The 22,494-nt window shown below is 39.1% G+C and overlaps 1 protein-coding gene, 1 long non-coding RNA gene and 1 pseudogene across 3 annotated transcripts; all 3 read left to right on the top strand.

The window, feature by feature from the left end:
- Nucleotides 1-8,002: 8,002 nt before the first annotated feature.
- LOC147477763 (uncharacterized) lies at nt 8,003-10,315 on the top strand. The gene is made up of 2 exons (XR_015208891.1): nt 8,003-9,826; nt 10,159-10,315. It is a non-coding gene; the product is annotated as an uncharacterized LOC147477763 (long non-coding RNA).
- Nucleotides 10,316-10,552: 237 nt separating this feature from the next.
- Nucleotides 10,553-12,019, top strand: LOC147477764 (nucleotide pyrophosphatase/phosphodiesterase 1 pseudogene; annotated as a pseudogene). Its single transcript, XR_015209842.1, has one exon. The product of XR_015209842.1 is annotated as a nucleotide pyrophosphatase/phosphodiesterase 1 pseudogene (transcript).
- A 3,233-nt stretch (nt 12,020-15,252) lies between these two features.
- Nucleotides 15,253-20,816, top strand: LOC147477765 (uncharacterized). The gene is made up of 2 exons (XM_086586076.1): nt 15,253-15,399; nt 20,148-20,816. Exons 1-2 carry the CDS (start codon nt 15,253-15,255, stop codon nt 20,814-20,816), a joined length of 816 nt encoding a protein of 271 aa, XP_086442202.1.
- Nucleotides 20,817-22,494: the final 1,678 nt, after the last annotated feature.

Consider the following 22,494-nt stretch of genomic DNA (forward strand, 5'->3'; position numbering starts at 1 on the left):
GGACGGTGACTCCAGCGGACCTTTGTCTAACATTAAATAAGGCGCGATATCTACCACTCTCTCCTCTTCGATGTATGAAATGGTCCACAAAGCGCTGTTCGGCTCACGGAAATTGGTTATGCTCTTTGAGGGGTAACCGATAGTACCCGATCGGAAGCTCCACCCTTAAAATTTAGCGGGAACATCATGCACCGCAGACCATCATACATCGCCTCTTGCCGAAGAGGCATCTGGCATCTGAAATGATGGATGTGATCTGCCGGGTCACCCGTCGCCGTCATATCTTTCGAATCTCAATTTGGTTGAAGCGTTTTGGTACCTCGGAAGTCCATATCAGCGTCCGCCCGAGGGGTTTGCGATTCAGCCCGCCACCACTTGACGGGCCAGCGTTTGGGCCCAATGCGTTGAAGGTTTGCCTCTGTCGATTTGTTAATCATTTGCGGACTGCTCCATCGTTAATCCGGTCACCGGATTGTCCACCAAGGCCGCCCTTGCTCCTCGACCTCTGCCTTTTCTTTCTCCGCTTCCTCTTACGTCGCCTGGCCCCGGATTCTTCCTCCCTCTCTTTTTTTCTCTTCTCAGCTCCTCATTCTCCTCCATCGGCCTCCCGATTTCTTCGCGCATGGCAGCCTCCTCCTCTGCTCTCTTCCTCCTCCTCGTCCCTCTCCTTCTTCCACCGCTTCGCTTAGGCATTTGTTAGGACACTTTCGTCTTTCGAGGCCTACCCGCGCCCGCCTTCTTTGGTGCCATTTCTACCTTGTTTTCCCCACAGCGGTAGCCAAATGTTACAACTTCAAATGAATAACTCCAAACACTGCTCACTTACAAATGTTATAACTCTAATGATATCTCTATACCCTATTTCACACTCTCTCCCTCTAGGCAGTCTTCACACTCCCTTTTTTCCCTTTTTCCTCTCCCATCTTTTCTCTTTTATATCCCTCCTCTCTCATCTCACCCTCCACTGTCCCTCATCTCAGCGGTCCCTCCCCTCCGGGTGTAGGGTTTCCGTACCGCGACCACGTGCTATCTTCCTGATCAGATGCTGCGCTGCCTTGTGTGTTATGTTAAGTCCGGCCCCCCTTTCCCCATGATATTATGGGACGGCACCATGCCACTACAGCTGCTGACCCAAATCAGCGGCCTCATCATTTATGATAGCCATGACCTGTCGAGGAATGGGTACCTCCTCTTCAGTTCAATTCACAAAGGACCTCATCTGTGCCCATAACCCGAATGTCCTTTGCTTTTCAGAGACAAAAGTTTCAAAGACAAAAGCAACAGGAAAGAGAATGGAAGTAGTAAGAAAGCAGTTGAAATACCAAGGGAACTATATAGTGCCAGCAGAAGGGAAGAAAGGAGGACTAATAGTACAATCAAAGGAAAAGTGCAGTTTGGAGATTCTTGGAGCAACAAAAAACCATATTACAGGTAAAGTATTAAACCTTGGAATTTCCAACTCCTGGTTATTTACTTTTGTATATGGGGAGCCCATTGCTAATAACAAAAAGAGAGTATGGGATGGACTACAAAGCCTTACACATACCATTACTACCCCCTGGATCATCTTTGGGGACTTCATTGCAATCACAAGTTCAGAAGAAAAGGAAGGAGGTAATAGAGTCATTAACAGAAGCGTGATGCAGTTTAATGACTTTATAAATAACATTGAGCTGATAGATTTAGGCTATAAAGGTTCAAATTTTACATGGTGTAATAACCGGGCCTATGGAAGCCACATTATGGAGAGACTTGACAGACTTGCTACCCCTAGTTGGCTGGAGCTGTTCCCTGAAGCAAAAGTCACAACCATACCAAATGTATCATCAGACCACCTAGCCTTATCCATAATCTTTCACAAACAAGAACTCATACCAAAAAAACCCTTCAAATTTTATGAAATGTGGCTCAAGCATGGAATTCTATAGACGATAACGGCACTTCGAGCATAGTTGGGCAAAAACAAGAAGCCACAAGAGAGAAACTAAAGGTCTGGAGCAAAAGGGAGTTTGGTAATGTAGTTTTCAAAATAAAGAATGTTAAGAAGCAGTTGGAGAAAATGATGACAGGAAACATGCATGAAAAGAAGTACAAGTGCATTCAAAACCTCAAGAAGGTGCTAGAGGAATTACTTGAGAGGGAAGCAAGCATGTGGAAGCAGAAGTCTGGACAAAATTAGGTAAAAGACTATGCAAGGAGTACCATATTCTTTCATATATCGATAATGTACAGAAGAAGAAAGAACAAGATTGAAAAGTTGAAGAACGATGAAGGTACATGGAAGAAAGGAAGAGAAGAAGTAAGTGAAGTAATCAACACTTTCTTTATAGACCTTTTCACCACCGATAGGCACATGGCCCGATCAATCCATTACGAACCTTTTCAAGCTAGTTATCACCAATATAGAAAATGACATTCGGGAGAAGTACCATCGATGTGGACATATGGAGAGTAGTCAAGAAGTTAAACCCCTCAAAGCACCGGGCCCCGATGGCTTCGGGGGGTGTTTTACCAAAGTTGTTAGGATATAGTGGGTCCAACAATCAATAAAACTATCAAAGATTTCTTTATCTACAATATTTTTCCACCTGACCTAAATGAAACTTTTATCACCCTTATCCCAAAAATTCCATGCCCGGACCATATATCCAAATTCATACCAATAAGTCTTTGCAACTTTACCTACAAAATCATCTCAAAGCTTTTAGCCAATAGATTAAAAGTCCACCTCCACAAGATCATATCCCCCTCCAAGGAGCATTTGTTAAAGGAAGGAACATAGGTGATAACATTGGCCTTGCAAGTGAAATTCTCCATCATATGAGAAAGATGAAAAAGAAGAAGCAAGGATGGCTTGTGCTCAAACTGGACATGAAGAAAACATTTGATAGAGTGGAATGGCAATTTCTATATCAAGTTTTAGAGAAGCTTGGATTTAGTAAAAAATGAATAACAATGATCAAGAAATGCTTGGAATCAATCTCTTATAGAGTGCTTTTGAATGGCTCTCCACTAAGCCATATCTTCCCAGAATGAGGGCTCAGACAAGGGGACCCTCTGTCCCCTTATCTATTTATACTTGTTACTGAAGCATTATCAAGACTTTTGAAGAGAGCAGAAGAAGACAAAAAGTTGAATGGGATCAAGGTTAGGAGAAACTCACCTCCAATAAGTCATCTACTGTATGCAGATGATTTGATCACTTTTAGCAAGGCCAGCTGGGAAGAAACAAGCAACATGAAGGATGTTCTTAGTAAGTACTGCACAGCTACAGGACATGAGGTCAATTGGGAGAAATCTAGCGTCTTCTTCAGTAGCAATGTGCATCACAAGCATCATAAAATATTGATGAGAAGATGGAAGGTCAGAAGCTTTAAAGAGAAAGAAAAATACTTAGGAGTCTCAATACTTCTGAGTAAAAAGAAAGGAGAGGATTTCGAGTACTTAATAGAAACTTACGAGAAAAAGGCTTGCGGGTTGGAAGGCCAAAGTACTTTCTCAAGCCAGCAGGACAACAATGGTTAAAGCAATAGGGCAAGCAGTTCCTATATATATTATGAGGGTGTATCAACTACCAGGAAGAATCCACAAGAAGTTAGATCAAATAAACAAAGATTTCTGGTGGTGTGGGAAAAAAGATATGATGCCAAGGATTGGCATACTTTGAAGTGGGAAACCTTATGCAGACCTAAGACACATGGAGGACTTGGATTTCGAAGAGCAAAGGATATGAATACTACTATTCTTGCAAAGCATAGCTGGAGGTTGATAAACGATAGTGATTCAATTTGGACCCAAACTTTTAGAATCATTTATAAGTGGGATTCATTTTCTCAAGAGACACTGGAAAAGAAAACACCAAGGTCTTATTTCTGGAGAGGAGTCATGAATAGTAAACAAGCAGTTGAGAAAGGATACATGTGGAGATTGGGAAATGGAGCAAGTATAAAAACCTTTACTGAACCATGGATCACCCTTAACAGTAAACCTATCTTTTTGTCAGAATACATGAAGGAAGAATTCTCTTTCTCAGCAGTGGATGGTAGTAAAAAAAGTTAGTGATCTACTGCAATCAAATCATATTGATTGGAATCAAGAAAGGTTGGGAGAATTGTTTCCCAAACCAATATCAGAAAGCATCAAACTCAAAGGAGTAAGACAAGACTCTTAGGATAAGATCATTAGGTGGAGAGATACAAAAGGTGCTTTTACAGTAAAATCAGCTTATAAACATGTTTCTAAAGCAACTGAGAAGGGAGAATGCTCGAAGACAAATCTCAAAACTATATGGAAAATATGGGAGTTAAACATAGATGCAGGAACTCAGCAATTCATATGGAAATTGTATGTTGGAGGGCTTCCAACTGGGGATGTCTTGTTGAAAAGAAAATTCAAAGGAGATGCAAGTTGTGGTTTATGTGGCAGAGAACTGGAAACAGATTATCACTGCTTCTTTGGGCTGTGGAATGGAGTAAGGCTGGCATGGATGGGATCAGAACTTGGGTTAAGAGGGATACAGAATACATAAAAAGATGCCAGAATAATACTAGATACTATGCTGAATTGGGGAATCAAGAAGAATGACACTGAAGGAGAGTTTGCCAAACTATACAGCTTGAAACTACTTATGGAGATTTGGAAAGGAAGAAATAGCATCAAATTTGAGAAGAAACCCCCATCTCACTTAGAATTATATAGACAAGCTTCTTTCCACACCAGTCAAGTTCTTGAAGCCTACAAACCCAATGAAGAACTCTTTATGGCCAATAGGATCCCTGAGCCTCTTGCACATACTATAAAATTTGGTAACAGAGAGAAGGAGTTATACAAGGATAGGCATACAATATATTTTGATGGAACATATGACAGAGGAACAAACATAGGGAGCTGCAGCCTACCATATTTAAGTGTCGCAGGGAAGAAGAATACAAAGGGCGTTATATACCAAATTCAAGTGCCAAGATGCAATACAAGCGAGAATGTGGAGGAGCAACTCTATCAGCAATGCTAGCAAGGAAACTAGAAGTGTCTAGCATAGTGATACTGGGAGACAATAAAGTCCTCATGAAAACACTAACTGAAGATTCTAGTTTGGCGTGGATTTCAAGAAGAACTTCAAAGATAACAAAAAGAGGTTTTAGAATATGTCGAGGAAAAAAAAGATATCTTTAATGTAAAGTTTTTTAGATTCCAGGGAAATTGTAATGGTGAGGCACACAAAAATTGCCAAGTGGGCAAACAAATATACAAGGATTAGCCCCCACACCATTTTGGATTTGTGACTCAATAATCCCTATGTATAAAGTTTAGAGATAAATGAAAAGTTTATAATGGAAGGAAAAAAAAAATAAGCATGAAGCCATTGCCATAACATCTCCGACATAATTAGCAATGTATGCCAAATGTTAAAGGTCGCACTACTCAAGAACTTCTGAACCATGCTTAGTACAGTTCCACTTGATTTTAAGTCCTGGATTAAGGTATCTGAGAATTCTGGCAAAACAAAGCGACATAAAGGACAAGTGTTCGTCCTCTGCAACCACTCTCCTAGGCATTCTTTGTGGAACAAATGTCTGCAAGGCATCCGCATAACCTCAACACCAACTGAGAACTCATCTAAACAAACTCTGCAAGTATCTTCGTCCAATTCTTCCTTTTCACCGTACTTTTTAGTCTTTAACACTGCAATAGAAGATGGCGAAGTTGGGACTAGACGGCATTCACTATTAGTTTGATCAAGCCAATTCTGGAGGATGGAGTATGGTACCGTAAATACGTTGGTAACTTTCACATCCAAAATTATAGTTATCCCCTTAATCCTCCTTTCTTCTCTCGAAGCCCCCACTGCATGTTTGTGAATGTAAAGTGATACATCTTGAAAGAGTTCACACCACAATTCAGGAGAAATAACGTTCTTGGATATGATACATAATTGTAAAGATAATGTGTGAGTATAATTTTACACCTAGAAAGAGTGTTTAACAATAGGAAATCGAGAGTAAATAAATTGGTAGCAGTGGGTTATAATCTTTCTTCTAGTGGTACGTAACTTAGATCATCTTCATATGGGTGTGTTATTGTTTGATTTATTGTATGGACGTTAAACATCAAGAATGCTTCAATAGAAGAATTCTTTTCTGACTCAGGCATGTTAGAATCACAATATGTGAACTTGGCGAGACCCCACCGTAGAGTCCCAAAGAACACACGCGGTGGGCGGATCAACAGATGTACCTTCTTCACTTGCCTCCATCAACAAACTCTCTTTTCAATTCCTTATCAAGGTTGTAGTTTTGTGACTTCAACAATCAATATGCTATCTTGAAGAAAATATAGAATCGTTGTTAATAATGATGTTATATTATTTAGGGTTATATTGACATACCACCCCATAATAATTGAAATTAAGATTTCCCCCCCAACTTGGCAGTCAAAAGGAGTCAACCAACAGTGGCCGTTAGTTGACTAGTCAAGGATCATGAATTGTCCTAAATACCCTTTTTCTGTGGAAATTACAAAATTTGCCATTGCGCTGTTCAAAGCCCACAACTCAAAGCCCAAACTCGAAATTAGACACTGTTCAAAGCCCACAACTCAGGACATCCCATTTGGCCATTTGTAGGAGCTTCCTTGCACTTTAATGTGTACATCTCACTGGTAAGAAAGGAACCATCTCACTTTATATTCTCTTGGGCCATTTTTTAAGCTTCTTTTTTTGCTTTTTTGCCTCTTACTTTAGTTTGTTTAGTCATGAGTGGTTGTTCTTTAATCAGATCTGCTTAAAGGTTAATAAGAGTATGAAGTGAAAGCGGGCTTTTGTTGTTTTCTTCTGTAGTGACTGTGTGATTTTCATTTTTCAAGTAATCTGATAAAAGAATACTCAAGTTGTGGAGTGAAGTGAATATGGAGAAGTTGAAGAGAATGGAGCTTTGGGTGGTAATTTGTATGGTTTTCATATCTGGTTTTATAAGGAATGGAGAAGCTAAAACAAAGCCTTTCCTAATAAGCTGTGGTGTTAGTTCTAGTGTCACTATTGATGGCAGGAGATGGGTTGGGGATTCAGCCATTGGTAACAATTTCTCCCTCAATCCACTTTGGGATTCTTTGCCCGACGTCAAATATTAGTGAGGATCGATGATGTATGAAACTCTATATAAATCAGCGAGGTTTTTTTTGAAGCTTCAAATTATACCTTTATTATTGATCGGGGAACTATTATCTTAGACTCCACTCTTATCCATTCTCGTTTGAGCGTTATGATATTAATAAGGATTCTTTGTTCACTGTTGTGGCGAACAATCTGAAGTTGGTTTCTCAATTCAATGTACCTGAGGAGGTTTCTAGGAAGAACTCTTACTTAAAGGCAATGGGGAGTAATAATAGTTCATCTTCTTTGATGAAAGAGTACTTCCTCAGTGTTGATCCAGGTGAACTTGTTATCGATGTTATTCCTGATAATGGCAAATATGCTTTTGTAAATGCCATCGAGATTGTTCCAGTTCTTGGTAGACTCTTTGTGGATTCTGTAGCTAAAGTTGGTGGAAATGGTGCAGAAAATTCTTTGAACTTGGGTGAGCGAGGCATTGAGACCATGTATAGATTGAACGTAGGCCGATTCTTCCCGCTTAAAACCACCGAATAGAGCAAGCTTTCATCGGACGTAAACGGCATGTCTAATTTCGAGTTGTGGGCTTTGAACAATGTCTAATTTCAAGTTTGGGCTTTGAGTTGTGGGCTTTAAACAGTGTCAATAGCAAATTTCATAATTTCCACAGAAAAAGGGTATTTAGGACAATTCATGATCCTTGACTAGTCAACTGACGGCCACTATTGGTTGACTCCTTTTGACTGCCAAGTTGGGGGGAAATCCTAATTTCAATTATTATGGGGGATAATCCTAATTGCAACTAGTGGTGGGGGTATATCAATATAACCCTATTATTTATCTTGTGAGCAATTTACTGGACTTCTAATTTAGGGAAGAACATGAACTCTAGAAGGGGTACGGAGGTCAAAAATCAAAATTGGTCGACGGCCGAAGTTCATGGTTGGGGCCTGGGCCCAATTTATCGATATCCAAAGTATCCAACCCATACTAATAAAAGGCTACTTATCACTTCGGTGGCATTCCTTTCTTGTTCCGTACTTCCAATAATGAGACGGCTGCTGATCCAAAGGTAACTAGTCCAGTCTCTTCTTCGGCAATGGGTTTATTCAATCAACTGATTTCACATGCGATAGTTGCCTTCCATTTTCCTTTTCGATGCACTAATAGTAATAGGAGTCATTATGAGTACAATATTCCACCGTGTTTTCTTTGAGGATCCAGCTTGAGGTTGTTTTGAAGTAACTGTTGATTTCTTAAGATTGGGTCGTGTGTCTGGAATGCTATGTTCCAAAGACGAAGACGAAGAATTGGATTGTCTTCAAGAATATGGGTTTTAGTCCTTCAAGTAAGGTGTTCCTTAGTGTGGGTTACATGTGCTTGCGGGGATGAAGAAGCCTATATGGGACTTGAAATCGGAGGTTTATAGGAGTTTTGGCTGGTCAAGAGACGAGGTTCTCTCCTTGTTCAAGAAGCAGCCCTTTGTTATGGCCATTTCAGTGGATTTTTTCAAGAAGAGCCTTAATTGGGGCCAAAAATGCAAGTGTTTTATTACTAAGCATGGAAAAGAGAATTGTTCCTAGAAGCTTTGTTTTTCAAACACTTCTTTCAAAGGGCTTGATAAACAAGAATAAAATGTGTGGAGCGTTAAAACTAGTTGAAAATGCGTTCTTGGAGAGGTTTGTCATCAGATATCAAAATGAGGTACCGGAACTGTTGAAGTTGTATTAAAGTAAAGTAAGTACCGAAGATTTTGTTGTTGGGCATAAGGATTAAGGATGGCTGTGAGTCTGATATATTCTTGAAAGCATTATTTAAAGTCAATGAAAGATCCACGAATTTCCATTAAACTTTAGTTGATTATCTAAGCACTTGATTCTTTTCCATATGACTATGACACTGATTTTTCAAACCTTTTTAAGGGAAACAATACTTGAACCAACTTCTTAATGGTGTTTATCATCTGGTTTCAATTGAATTAAGGTAGGTGATTACACATATTGTGAAAACTAGTGTTGGAATAGAATTGGTATAATGGCATGGTCAGTTACTTACTTTGTCTTGGGGAAATGGAGCTGCGGGGAATCTTCACTTGTGACTGCCAATATTGGGAGGTGGAAGAATTTGGTCGGAGATCAGGTACCATTTGATGATACAAAGAGGGAATAGTGAGAGCGAGGGTAATGGAAGTGGAATATGAAGGGTTTCTCTTGATGTCTTTTTATCAAATAATAGTGGAGGATAACCTAATGGTTAATGCTACATGCATCACATTACCATACAAGACTGTAGGGAAGGCACCAATAAGGCTATAATTTTTCCCTATTAGGTAACGTTCTTGGTGAGAATTGATCGTCGATAGCTGGCAGAATAGGGGATGGAGCATCCTGAACAGATGTGTGTTGTATGGACAGGAGGTAGAACAATCTACCTCTTTGCAAGATATGCATTGTGGTGCAGGCGTGGGAAATTATCACCACTTGCATAACTCCTTCCTCACCAAACAGATCAATCATTACTACTATGCAGGAGATTCTCAAGCCATGGCCTAACACTGTCACAACTAGCTATGGGAAACTGGTGTGAGAACTTACTCCTTATGCCGTGTGTTGGCTCATTTGGTAGTTGCATAACAAGTGTATATTCAGAAAATTATGACTCTAATTTGGAGAATACAAAAGAAAGAATAGAAGCCGCAAGTGCTTTTCAGCTTCATCAAAGGTTAGTATTGCAAAAGCACCAGCCACGAGATTGCCTTCTCTATGTACACATTGTTTGTCTTAGAGCTAACCAAGAAGTCTATTAGTATTTGTCTCTTGGAATTTTATGATTTGCATTGTACTTTAGACTGTAAGTCAATCGAATGGTTAGCAGCTTTTAGTCTAATTTTCTTGATTAAATTTCACATGTCTCAACATTGAGTACATGTGTTATATTTCTATTTCTCGTGCCTCTGTTTTTTTTTATTATCTGCGTACCTCTGTTGGTTAGATCGTTAATTGCCCCACGTCATTGGATATTCAATATTTGATTCAGGGTCCTAATAAATGCAGTTAACAAGCTTCCATCCAGCAATGGCCCTATTCTAATGATGCAATACAAATATACAATATACAAAGAGAAAAGTGAAAAATGTGAAAACGAATAATATAAAGCTGGAAGAACGGGAATAAATGAAGAAAACATTCAGACAGAAGTCACAGAACCAAAGTAAGGGAAAGAAAAAGATGGTGTTGTTGCCTCCACCACTGTCTGCATTCACGTTTTCTATTTTTTCATGTCCACACCTTTTCTTTTATTCATATCTCATTGCTGCAGGAGAGCTTTTAACTTTTGTTACAAAGGCCATGAGGTTCTATTGTTTGGCATCTACCCCCAATTGCAGAGGCAGCTGCTAGCATTCTATAAAAGGTTGGTTTAATTTACCCTTAAACTATCAAAGAAGTCATGGCAAGAAATTCTGTAGTTTCCTTCACTTCACTAAGTGAACTTCTACTTATTCTGATAGGTATCTCCATAGCGGCAGCACCCATTGTTTTTGCCAATGCTAACACCCTTAAAGCTTCCTATTCTGTTGAAAATGTTGCTTGTCCCCTCGTCAAGCTTAAGTGACCAGTTGTAATATTGATATCCTCAGACGGGTTTCAGTTCAGGTACCAATTCAAGACACCCACTCCCAATATCCACTGATTGATCAGAAATTGCCATGTCACTGGTCTTTATGCTATTGTCACTGGTCTTTATCCAGCTTACCATGGCATAATTGCCAACTGGTTTACCGACCCAAATTGTGGCGAGACTTTCACTACACGTAGTCATGAACCACATTGGTGGTTAGGCGAAGCACTGTGGCAAACTGTGATCAAGAATGGATTGAATGTAGCTACCTACTTTTGGCCCGGTTCTGAGGTAAAGAAAGGATCATGGAACTGTCCTCCAAAATTTTGTCCTCCTTATAATGCTTCTGTTCCATTTGAGGAGCGCGTCGATACTGTATTAGGATATTTTGATCTTCCTAGTAACGAGATTCCTTCGTTTATAAACGTGTATTTTGACGATCCAGACAGTCAGGGTCACCGTGTTGGACCTGATGATCCGCAGATCACTGAAGCAGTAGCTAATATTGATAGAATTATTGGGAAGTTGATATCAAGGCTCGAAAAGAGAGGAGTGTTTGATGATGCTACTATCATTATGGTTGGTGATCATGGCATGGTTGGTACATGTGACGGAAAGTCCCTCTATCCTGAAGATTTGGCTCCATGGGTCCAAATTCCGGAGTCGTGGGTTCAGTCTTATTATCCATTGCTTCATAATTCGACCTCCTGCTGGCGTCTCTCCAGCTGAAGTTGTAAAGAATATGATAGAAGGACTAAATTCAAGCACTGTTGAAGCGGAAAGAATTTGAAAATGTTTCTCAAGGGGGACTTCCCTGCTAGACTTCACTATTCTGCAAGTTACCGCATATCTCCAATCATAGGACTGCTCGATGAAGGGTTTATGGTGGAGCAGAGGAATTTGAACCAGAGAACTTGTGCAGGAGCTCATGGTTATCATAATGCTTACTTCTCTATGAGGACTATCTTTATTGGCCATGGACCTCAGTTTGCAAGGGGCCGGAAGGTTCCCACTTTTGAGAATGTTCAGATCTACAATATGGTTACCTCTATTCTGAACATACGGGGTGCTTCAAACAATGGCACGGCTTCGTTTGCAAACTTTGTTCTCTTACCAAATAGGTAGATGATGAAGATTCTGTTGTGCTCTATTTGAAGTGCTGTAGTGGAATTTCTGAAATGGTGTGTGGTTATCATCTTACGTTAATATCTGCTGGAAATTTTCTCGTTAAGATGTATCCTGAGAAAAGGTTAAAACCAAAGCTTGAGTATTTCAATAACATTGGCATTGGTAAACTCCTCTCTAAGAGCATCTTTAGCAGTGCAACCAAAAAAACACCAAAATTTTGAACAAAAAAAACACCAAACCAAAAAAACACCAAGCAACTACGCGGTTTTGCCCACTGTTCTAAAAATCGGCTGCGGTGCCGCTGAAGCGGTGGCTAAAGGCTAGCGGTGCCAGGCGACTCGCCTAAGGCTATAATCGGTGGACAAGTCGGTTACCCGACTAGGCGGTGCTAGGCGGTCCTACTAGGCGGTCCAGGCGGTCTAGGCGGGGGCTAATCAGTCTAGTCGGGCCCATATTTGTTTTTAAACTTTTTTTGAAAAACGCCCAAGGCAAGGCCCAATAGGGCTTATAAGTTATATACTTATATATCTGTTTGAAAAGAAACATTTATCTGTTTGACTGAAATTAGTCAAATTACTTAATTCCAACTTCTCGTCAACTTCTTCAACCCGTATTCAACTTCGTTCAGCAGCTCATCCAACTTCAGCAGCTCGTCCAACTTCGTTCAACAGCTCGTCCAACTTCGTTCAACAGCTGCTGTTCCAATTGTCTCCCAACTTCCAAGATAAGGTACTAACTTCCTTATCTTCCATTTTTCTTACATTGTATACAAAATAAACTCTAGCTAGGAAAACTAGCACCTTTAATAATAAAGAGGTAGGGAATTGCTAAGTATAAACAAGCCAACAGGTTCATGATCATGAGTCTTCTCAATGTGCTGTGAAGCCTGTGATACATCTTATATAAAAGACCCCACACTTGTTCCATCTTATATAAACAGAAATGGGATCAAAACGTTCAATTCATGGACTTTGATTCCCATGTTTAAGACCAGATTACTATTTCGATTTCTGACACACCATGATCGTGGTTCCTAAGGAGGCTAACTATCAGATAAATGAAGCACTAAATTACCAAAATTATATATATGACCCTGTACGGCTGTACCTAAGCAATTTGTATAATGAGAAATTTGTATCTAACATAACATGAACTGATTTGTAATAATTGTATGCGTGTATGGAACTAATATGGTTGAATTGTCTTTTGGGTTATTAATTGTTGTATGATCTTTGTGATATTTTTCAGTTCAATGGTTGGTAATGTTGCTTCTTCTACGGCATCTAATGCGTGCCGAATCTGAATCCGATCCTTTGAAGCGTGATCCGGCGATGTTGGTTGGGAGTATGGGATGTTGAGAGATGCAAACAACAAAGATAAGTTAAAATGTAAGCCGTGCAATAAAGAAATTAGTGGGGGCATTTATCGAATGAAGCTACACATTTGCGAACATTAAGGGACAAATAACGGCATGTCCAAAGTCTAACGGCGAAGATAAAGCCAAGTGTAAAGCTGCACTAGAAGGAGCAAAAGTTAAAAGGGTAAGAAAGACAAGCACATTTGCGTAGTAAGAGCGAAGTTCAAATTATTGATGAAGAAGATGGCGGGTGGTGTCGAGGAAGAGGCCACATACTCTGGGGCCTATGGATAAGTTTGCATCCGCTATCACTCCCCGATTCCTCAATTGATGCAAGGAAAAGATCGCCAACAAAATATTAATGATGCACTTTGGAAGGAAAGAACTCATAGCGTGCATCAATATTTGTCTCGATGGGTGTATGAAACCGGTATTGCTTTTCATGCTATTGACAATGATAGCTTCAAAAGATTTGTTGAAGCGGTTGGTCAATTTGGCTCCAGTTACCTACCTCAAGCCAATACCAATTGAGGGAGCCATTGTTGAAGGAAGAATATGAGCGAACCAAAAGTTTTCGAGAAGCAAAAAAAGAATGGGCTACTAGTGGGTGTTCTATTATGGCCGGATCGTGGTCCGATCGAAAAAAAGGAGCATCATGAATTTATGTGTCAATTGCAAGCTAGGCACAACTTTCCTTTCTTCTAAGGAAGTTTGGAGGAGTCACCTAATCGGAGAATTTATTTTTCTTATGTTGATAAGTGTATTGAAGAAATTGGGGCCAGAAAATGTAGTTCAAGTCAGGACGACAATGCTTGAACAATATGGCCTTGGCCCGGTTTTCTTGAGGAACAAGAGACCACACTTGTTTTGGAGTTCATGTGCCACTCACACATTGAACCTTATGCTTGAAGGGATTGGAAAGCTACCAAGGTTCAAAGAAGTGATTGATAAGGCAAAGGCGTTCACTATCTTCATTTATTCACATCATAAAACATTGTCGATGATGAGGAAAGCTACAAAAAAAAGAGACATAGTGAGTAGGGAGTTACTAGATTTGCAACTTCTTTCCCCGACTTTGCAAAGTTTGATGGATAAAAGAGAAGTTGAAAACTATGTTTACTAGTGATGAATGGGGAGTGCAAATGGTCCAAAGGCGCAAAGGGGAAAATGGCATATTCCAGGTGTTGTTAAGTATGGCTTTTGGAATGGGGTAACACTATGCTTGAAAGTATTTGCTCCTTTAGTGAAAGTGCTTCGCATTGCTGACGGAGATAAGCCATCTATGGGCTTTTTACATGGTGAACTAAAGCAAGCAGAGAAAGATATCAAAGAAACATTCAAAATGTGGCGGCTAACTACAATCCAGTCATAGATATTATCGAAGAAAAGGCGTTGAGTCGAAGCGGACAGTCCATTGCATTTGGTGCCTACCTTTTGAATCCTTATTACTACTTCAAAGATCAAGATATTGGAAAGGATCAATTGTCATGAGCGGATTTTTTCTTTGTATAGAGGAGCACTTCTTTCATGGTGACTTTGATATGCAAAATAAAGTCACAAATGATGAGTTATTGGTGTATAAGAAAAAGAAGGTGCATTTGGTAGACCCTTGGGCGGACGGCGCCAAGAATGATGATAAGTATGATCCGGGTAAGATATTCATTACTTAGTTACTCATTTCCATTCCTACCGATATTATTTAATACTAAGTAACACACTAACACCATTTATATTTGTGTTTATTGTCTTATCTATTGGCTAGTTGGATGGTGGTCTAACTATGGCAATCATACTCAAACTTGCAAAGAATGGCTTCAAGGATCCTCTCACGACTACAAGTTCATCGGGATCACGAGAGAAATTGGAGCTTTTGAGGGGTAAGTACTAACTAGAAAGTTTGTAGTAAGTGGTTAAATAAATAAACTAAGAAAGTCATAGTACTAATAATATTTTAACTTCCATTTTCTTTTTGTGTAGATACATACAAAGAAAAGGAATAGACTTGATCTGACAAGGTTGGAGCATCTAGTCTATGTCCGATTTAATGCCAAACTCATCGACAAGAATAGGAAAGAAAAAGAAGAAAGAGGTAGATGTATTACTTGCTAGTGAAGCTAGTAAGGCACAAGGATGGATTGTTCATGGTGGGGATGATGAAGAAGTTGATCGGTTCGGGATTTACAGTGGTATGGTTGGAGAATCATCAAGAGTTTTAATAATGTTAGAGAGCTTCATGAAGAAGATTTTGTGTCGGATGACGAGGCGAGGATGAGAGAGATGAAAGAGTATGAGTTTGAATCGATGGGAGAGAGTGATGGAAAGATATGGAGAGGAAGAATTGTAGACTTAGTGGAGTAGTTCGGAAGTCATAATGTTATCTTTTTGTATGTTTATTTGGATTATTTTGATCTTATGTCATTTTGTTTGAGTTATGACCGTTAGGAGACATGCTATGATTTTACTTAACTTTTGTGGTTGGATTACTAATATGTATCTTTAAAAAGTATATAAAGTTAATTTTACTTTAACTTCTAGGTGTTTTTTTTTAATTATTATTATTATTATATATTATATATTATATATATAATAATAATAATAATTAAAAAAACGCCTAACTTCCGTCTAGGCGATCTAGAGCCTAGAAAGCCTAGGCGCTTCCTACCACCGACTACCGCCTAGCGTTTTAGAACACTTGGTTTTGCCAAAGCTAGCAATGAAGCCCAACCGACGAGGGCCCAAGCCCCACGGTTTTGCCAAAACAGCTGCAGTTCTCGAAACACCGCGTGCTACTTCTATATAAAGCAGCTCCAAAAGCCTTGTGGTTCAGTCATTTTCACCTCTTCTCACAATCATAAAACCCTCTCCTTAGTTAAAAAAAACAAAACCTACCTAAACTCTTGAAATTTTATATAGATCCCTTTGAACCTTTCGGCGATGATGATAATTGGCGGTACACACATGATATTGGTGATGGGGAGAAGACAAATGGGGAGAAGAACACGAGGATGTCTCGACCGATAGACACATCCGACGCATCTTTGAGTATCAGATAAACGACTTCGATTGTCAATTTACACCTGGAGAAGCACTTGATATGGAAGTTGTGTCTTCTACACGTGATACAAAACACGTGTCGAAAGTCGCGATGGCTAATACTTTCGGGTAATTAATTAGTTTTGATTAAATATTTTGAATATTAATTAGTTGAGTTGGACCAATTAATTATTTATCTTATATGCATTATTTTTTTTTTATAATATCAGTATATTGTTGACTACCGAGTTAGATCAGCTTTACTTGGTGTTAGAGAATGGTGGAAGGTTATTAGAAGTTTGGATGAGTTTGTACATATTAGATATAGTATTTTGTATACACCTTTGGGTATTTTGATTGATACGGATTATGAGAAGACTGATTGGGCAGTGGTCATAACTTTAGTAGAAAGATGGTGGAGTAAAACTCATACATTTCATTTTCCTTGTGCGGAGTTAGGGTTCACACCACTAGACTTCACTATGATTTCTGGGTTGAGTATCGGTATAGGCCAACCGATACCTTTTCATACATATTATGAGAATATGGATAGTATGCTTGTGAGTTTTCCTCGTTTGGGTGCGGATGCTTATGATTCTTCTGGGATTAAGCTATCTCATATTAAGATCTGCATATATGGAACCCTCTTGCATCGATACGAGAGGAGTTAGCTTTGATTTGTTTCTACGGGTAGGGTGGCAATGGGTCGGTAAGAACCGATACCCGATCGGTCCGAACCAATAAAAGCTGGTGCGGGGCGGGTAGTTAGCATATTGACCGGTTTAAGGTCTTGAAAATCGAACCGGACTCTTATTGGATTGGTTTGGATTAAGTATGTACCGAACCGTTATGGGCCTAATCCAATTAAATTTTTAGTCTTATTCTTTCTAATTTTCCTCCACCATATATTTCTATTACCTTATACAACATTGCACTATTTAAAGTTCCAAAATAAGATATGCAAAATACATATGTAATATTACGATATTTTTTTACATAATAAAAGATGGTTTCTATTACAAATTTGGATTTCAAATCATTCATTATGCCTTTTTTATTTGTATATCTTGTTTTTGTGTTTAGCAAAAAAAAATATTTAATATTTATATAACGAAAATTAGGATCCAATTATTAAAAACTCAGTTCATCGGGTTGAAATTGAGCTTATTGGTTCGGAACGGATCGGATCCGGAATCAAAAAAAAGTTTTCGGTTCGGTTCTGGTTCTCTAACTCAAATATCCGTTCGGGTCGGGTTCGGTTATGGGTCTGTATTGTTGAAAAGCGGATCGGTTTTGGATTTGCCTATATCCGAACCGATCCAACCCATTGCCAGCCCTACTACCGGGTAGTGAGGGTGCTGATCAATATGTTAGGGCTTTTTTTATGTTTTTTATTGGGCATGTTTTGTTTCCCAATGGTCATTCTACGGTACAACTGGGATATTATGCTTATGTATCTGATTTGCATACTATGAGGGATTATGACCTGGGTAGCTCAGTATATGCCACATTGATATCGGCGTTAGATAAAGCTTCAAAGACATTCGGAAGTAGAAGTCCTCAGATTGCAGGATTCACGGGACTTTTAGAGATTTGGTTTTATGAGTACTTTCGATGTCTTTGTCCTAACATAGACATGATTGCTGATACTCGCCCTATATTTGCTAGTTGGTCGGGGCCTCACTTGATTTCGTAATAGAGGCAGATTAGGAATAATATTTGTATGGCTCGTGCTTTCGATTGATATTAGATCATTGTCATCTATTGAGTGGAGACCTTGGCGTTTGTCTCTTGCCTTTGACGATCGGTATCTGGCATGCTTGTGTGTTGTCCGCGTCATAGAGTTATTTTTTGCCGACGTATTTGTCGGGTTTGGTGCGTGGCGATAGATGTTGGAGGCAGATGACTGAACGTTATAGAGTTCCATGTGCTCCCATGCCAGATGTTAGTGATGCAAAGTCGTGGGGTAGAATTCAAGTTCATAAAGTTCATACCAGTGGTGGTCCTTGGCCAGATGTGTCTTCTTTTGTTGTTGAGCAGACTGCTGATCAGTATTATAGATGGTGGAACCGTGTCTCCATAAGTCCGTTGTTGCCTCCTGTTGGTCGGGCTAGCAACTTCGAGTTTGTGGGCTGGAAGGGATGAGGCGTGAGCTCATTATTCCTCATCCGCCATACCTGTTTACAACCCACAACCTCGAATGCATATCGGCCCTCCTCGGTAATGCGCGGTAATCCTCGGATGTTTGCCGTGTGTGGACTGATGGGGAGCCTACTTATATTTCCATTCACGAGGTGCCTCATGCTCGTTTCTCCGAAGTTAGAGCGCATATTGATCAGTATACCATGGTGAGTTTAATTGTTTTATTTATCTTCTTCATTATATATATAATATGTACTCACACTGTATTTTCTTGGATTTTCAGGCTGAGGTTCGGGAAAGATATGAGAACCAAGTTCTCATGTTTGATGGGATGAGGACTGCCCTGTATCATTATAGCCAAGAAAGAGAGGAGGCATATTCTCAAACATATCAGCAATCCCAGCGGCGTATGGTGAGACTTCGAAAGCGTATGAGGATATGCGACAAGTGTACGCAGCGAACATCGAGGGATATGAGGAACTTCAGTGAAGTAGTTAACCTCCGTGCGCACTTTAGAAGATCATCGGTCTCGATTAGGAACTTAGAGGGGCGGCTTGGAACGCCCAAATAGAGAGAGGGAGGGATCGAGTGGTAAGGGCGTAAGAAGAGAGCTAAATAAATTTGATGTAATATGATAGGTGGATTATTTTAGATATTATATGATTATATCATAATCATAGATTTTTGGACTGCATAATCATAATCATAATCATAATCATAATCATAGGTTTTAATTTCTTTAATTTTTTTTGATTTTGAATTACAATTCTTAATTTCTTCAATTGCACAATTGTTAATTTCTTAACTTCTATGCACAACTCATAATTTTTCAAGTTCTATGCACCACAGTTCTAATTTTCAAGAAAAACGACACGGTTTTGGCAAAACCGCGCCCATTGAAGCCCAAGCCCATGTGGTTTTGCCAAAACCGCGCCATAGAAGCCCATTTAGCAGCCCAAGCCCACGCGGTTTTTTGAAAACGCGGTGTTTCTCAAAAGCGTGAGTGATTTGATCTGACATCAAACACGGAACCAAATATTGGTCGATTTGGTGTTTGGTTTGGTATTTTTTTTGGTGTTTTCATCAACATGTAGTACTGCTGAAGTTGAAAAAACACCAAATTCTTGATGCTAGGTTGATATCACTGCTAAAGATGCTCTTAGGAGTGATACCAACCTAACATCAAACACCAAATTTCCAACAATTTGGGGTTTTTTCAACTTCAGGAGAGTCACGTGTTGATGAAAATACCAAAAAAACACCAAACCAAACACTAAATCGGCCAATATTTGGTTCTAGCTTTGTTGTTGTATCAAATCACTCACGCGGTTTTGCCAACACCGCGTGGGCTTGGGCTAGATTGTGGGCTTCAATCACGAGGTTTTGTCAAAACCGCGTGAGAGATTGGGAAAGAAAAAAAATAAGAAAATTGATCGCGCGGTTTTTGGAAAACCACGTGGGCTTGGGCTTTTAAGATGGCTTCACTGGCGCGGCGTTGGGAAAACCGCATGGGCTATATGGCACGGTTTATTCAAAACCGCGTCATTTGATGTCGAAAATTTGATGTTGCTCCTAAAGATAGTTGGTGTTTTTTTGGTTTGGTGTTTGGTTTGGTTCAAAATTTTGGTGTTTTTTGGTTGCTCTCCTAAAGATGCTTTAAGGACTCAACTGTTTGGTATCAAGCTTAGAGAAGCAGACCATTCCATCACACTCGATGACATCACTGTTATTCTTAAACGTTTAAAGTGGTTCACTAATATACAGGGCAGAAGGGCACCAAACATAGCCCTCCTGCAAGATCATGGTATGCCCAAATCTTTGATCTCAAAATCGATTATCAAGAACCCTCGAGTTCTATATCTTCAATCCAACAAACTTAACACAAGTGTATTAAAACTCAAGAATATGGGTTTTAGTCCTTCAAGTAAAGTGTTCGTTGGTGGATTACATGTGCTTGTTGGGATAAAGAAGCCTATATGGGACTTGAAATTGGAGGCTTACAGGAGTTTTGGATGGTCAGGAGATGAGGTTATTTCCATGTTCAAGAAGCACCCCTCCATAATGGCCATTTCAGTGAAGAAGATCTATTTAGCACTGGATTTCTTCATGAATACCCTAAATTGGACTAGAGATGATTTTGCTAGGAACGCGGCTGCTATTGATTTAAGCTTGGAAAATAGAGTCTTTCCAAGAGGTTATGTTCTTCAAATGCTGAACTCAAAGGGTCTACTAAGTTATAATGTTATTGGTCAGGCATTAAGAGAAGCAGAAGATGTGTTTTTGGCAAAGTATGTGATCAAGCTTCAGCACGAGGAACCCAAACTCTTTGAGGAGTACCAAATTAAGTTGGGTACTCAAGGTTCGAATATATCTTCCAAAGATGGTTCTAAGAATGTAGATGTCACACCCCAAATTTCCAAACAATTAAAATAGAGAATATTTCAAGATATAAATATCTCAATCGCCACCCTTATTCAATCATCTGAAAACTCAGGGTGAAACGAAACTCTAATAACTCATTACCAAATACGATATAGAAAAATGAGATCAAATTAAAACCGAAAGAACAACTCTTCATTCACAAATAAAAAATTATTAACCAACTCTATTATATCTGTTTCAAATCAAAACTTTCAACTTCAGAAAACTTAAACCAGTAGGGCTCCAAAAGCGAATCCAAATCAAACGTCGGCATCCACTGCATTCTACCATCTATGTTTCCAAGAACACACTCACGTTGCAAAAGAAAGTAAACATGGGTTAGCAAATTGAATTTGCTGGTATGAGCAAGACTAAAATAATGTATACAGTATTACATTCAATCTTTCAAAAAAATAAATATAACATTACCAACCATTTCAATTATGAAGACAAGATAGTTCCATTTTCCAAAACGGCATATAGTTTCTTCCCAAGTAAGATTTCAATCCCATTATCTAGTAAATTAATTTAATGAAAATATTACATATATATAACCACGCGTGTTAGGGTAGGATAACGCCCCTGCATAAGATGTTAATAAGTCTTACCTCCTACAAAACAAAGTTAGGTTTTCTAAACATAAACATTTAATTCATACGCCTACTTCTCTCACAATAACCATGAGAATATACAATCGACATAATATATCACCAATATTAACATTCATGTCACACCACCATATCAATTATATCACGTTAACAATATTTACATTTCTTCGTAAGAAATCATATGTGTCATATCATAATACACAACCAATCATATTCAACAACTCGCTCATACATAAAGCCAATATTTTTCTTTAAAACCACTCGTCTACTTATGAGAACGAGAAGAATCACAACCAGGGAGTACATTCATCCCTCATGAGTATCAACTCACACAAACCACATATACATTTCTTTTATAACAAATCATATACATCCTAATACACATATATTCATATGCAATAACTCAATCATATGTAAAATCAATATTTTACTTTTCTTATTAATTATCTCATTAACTCATTTATTAATAGACACTACCCAACTTTTAGTTCATACTCCACGATTTGCACTTCACACATTTGCCAAATCACACATACCCGTGTTCCTCACTCACACCGAGTACCACTATAAGATATATGTCCCAAGCAGGGATATCGCCTCAAGGAAATATATTTCCATCTTGTAAACTCGTAATTTGTGAGTCACAGCCATCTCTGGGATTTCCATACACATAATCACAGCCTCTTATGGGCATTCAATATCTCAGGTCATTCATAGCACATTCAATGAATACTTTGGGTCATTCCCGCCACATTCAAGGAATACTCATCATATACTAACAGGTTATTCATGGCACATTCAATGAATACCTTGGGTTATTCTCACCACATTCAAGGAATACCCATCATAACACTAACAGGTCATTCATGGCACATTCAATGAATACCTTAGGTCGTTCCCGCCACATTAAAGGAAGCCAGACCTACATTCCCGTGCACTCAAGGAATCCAACCCACTTGGAAAGCAAATGCCTTAGTTCCTCTCTAAGGCGGCTTTTCACATGACATCATTAGTCATAAACATTTCATTTCTTTTTCTTTTCATCAAAGAGGCGGAGAGAGATCTAAAGATGTGGGCGACAA

This window comes from Coptis chinensis, chromosome 9, assembly GCF_015680905.1.
Source record: "Coptis chinensis isolate HL-2020 chromosome 9, ASM1568090v1, whole genome shotgun sequence".
Taxonomy (NCBI): Eukaryota; Viridiplantae; Streptophyta; class Magnoliopsida; order Ranunculales; family Ranunculaceae; genus Coptis; species Coptis chinensis.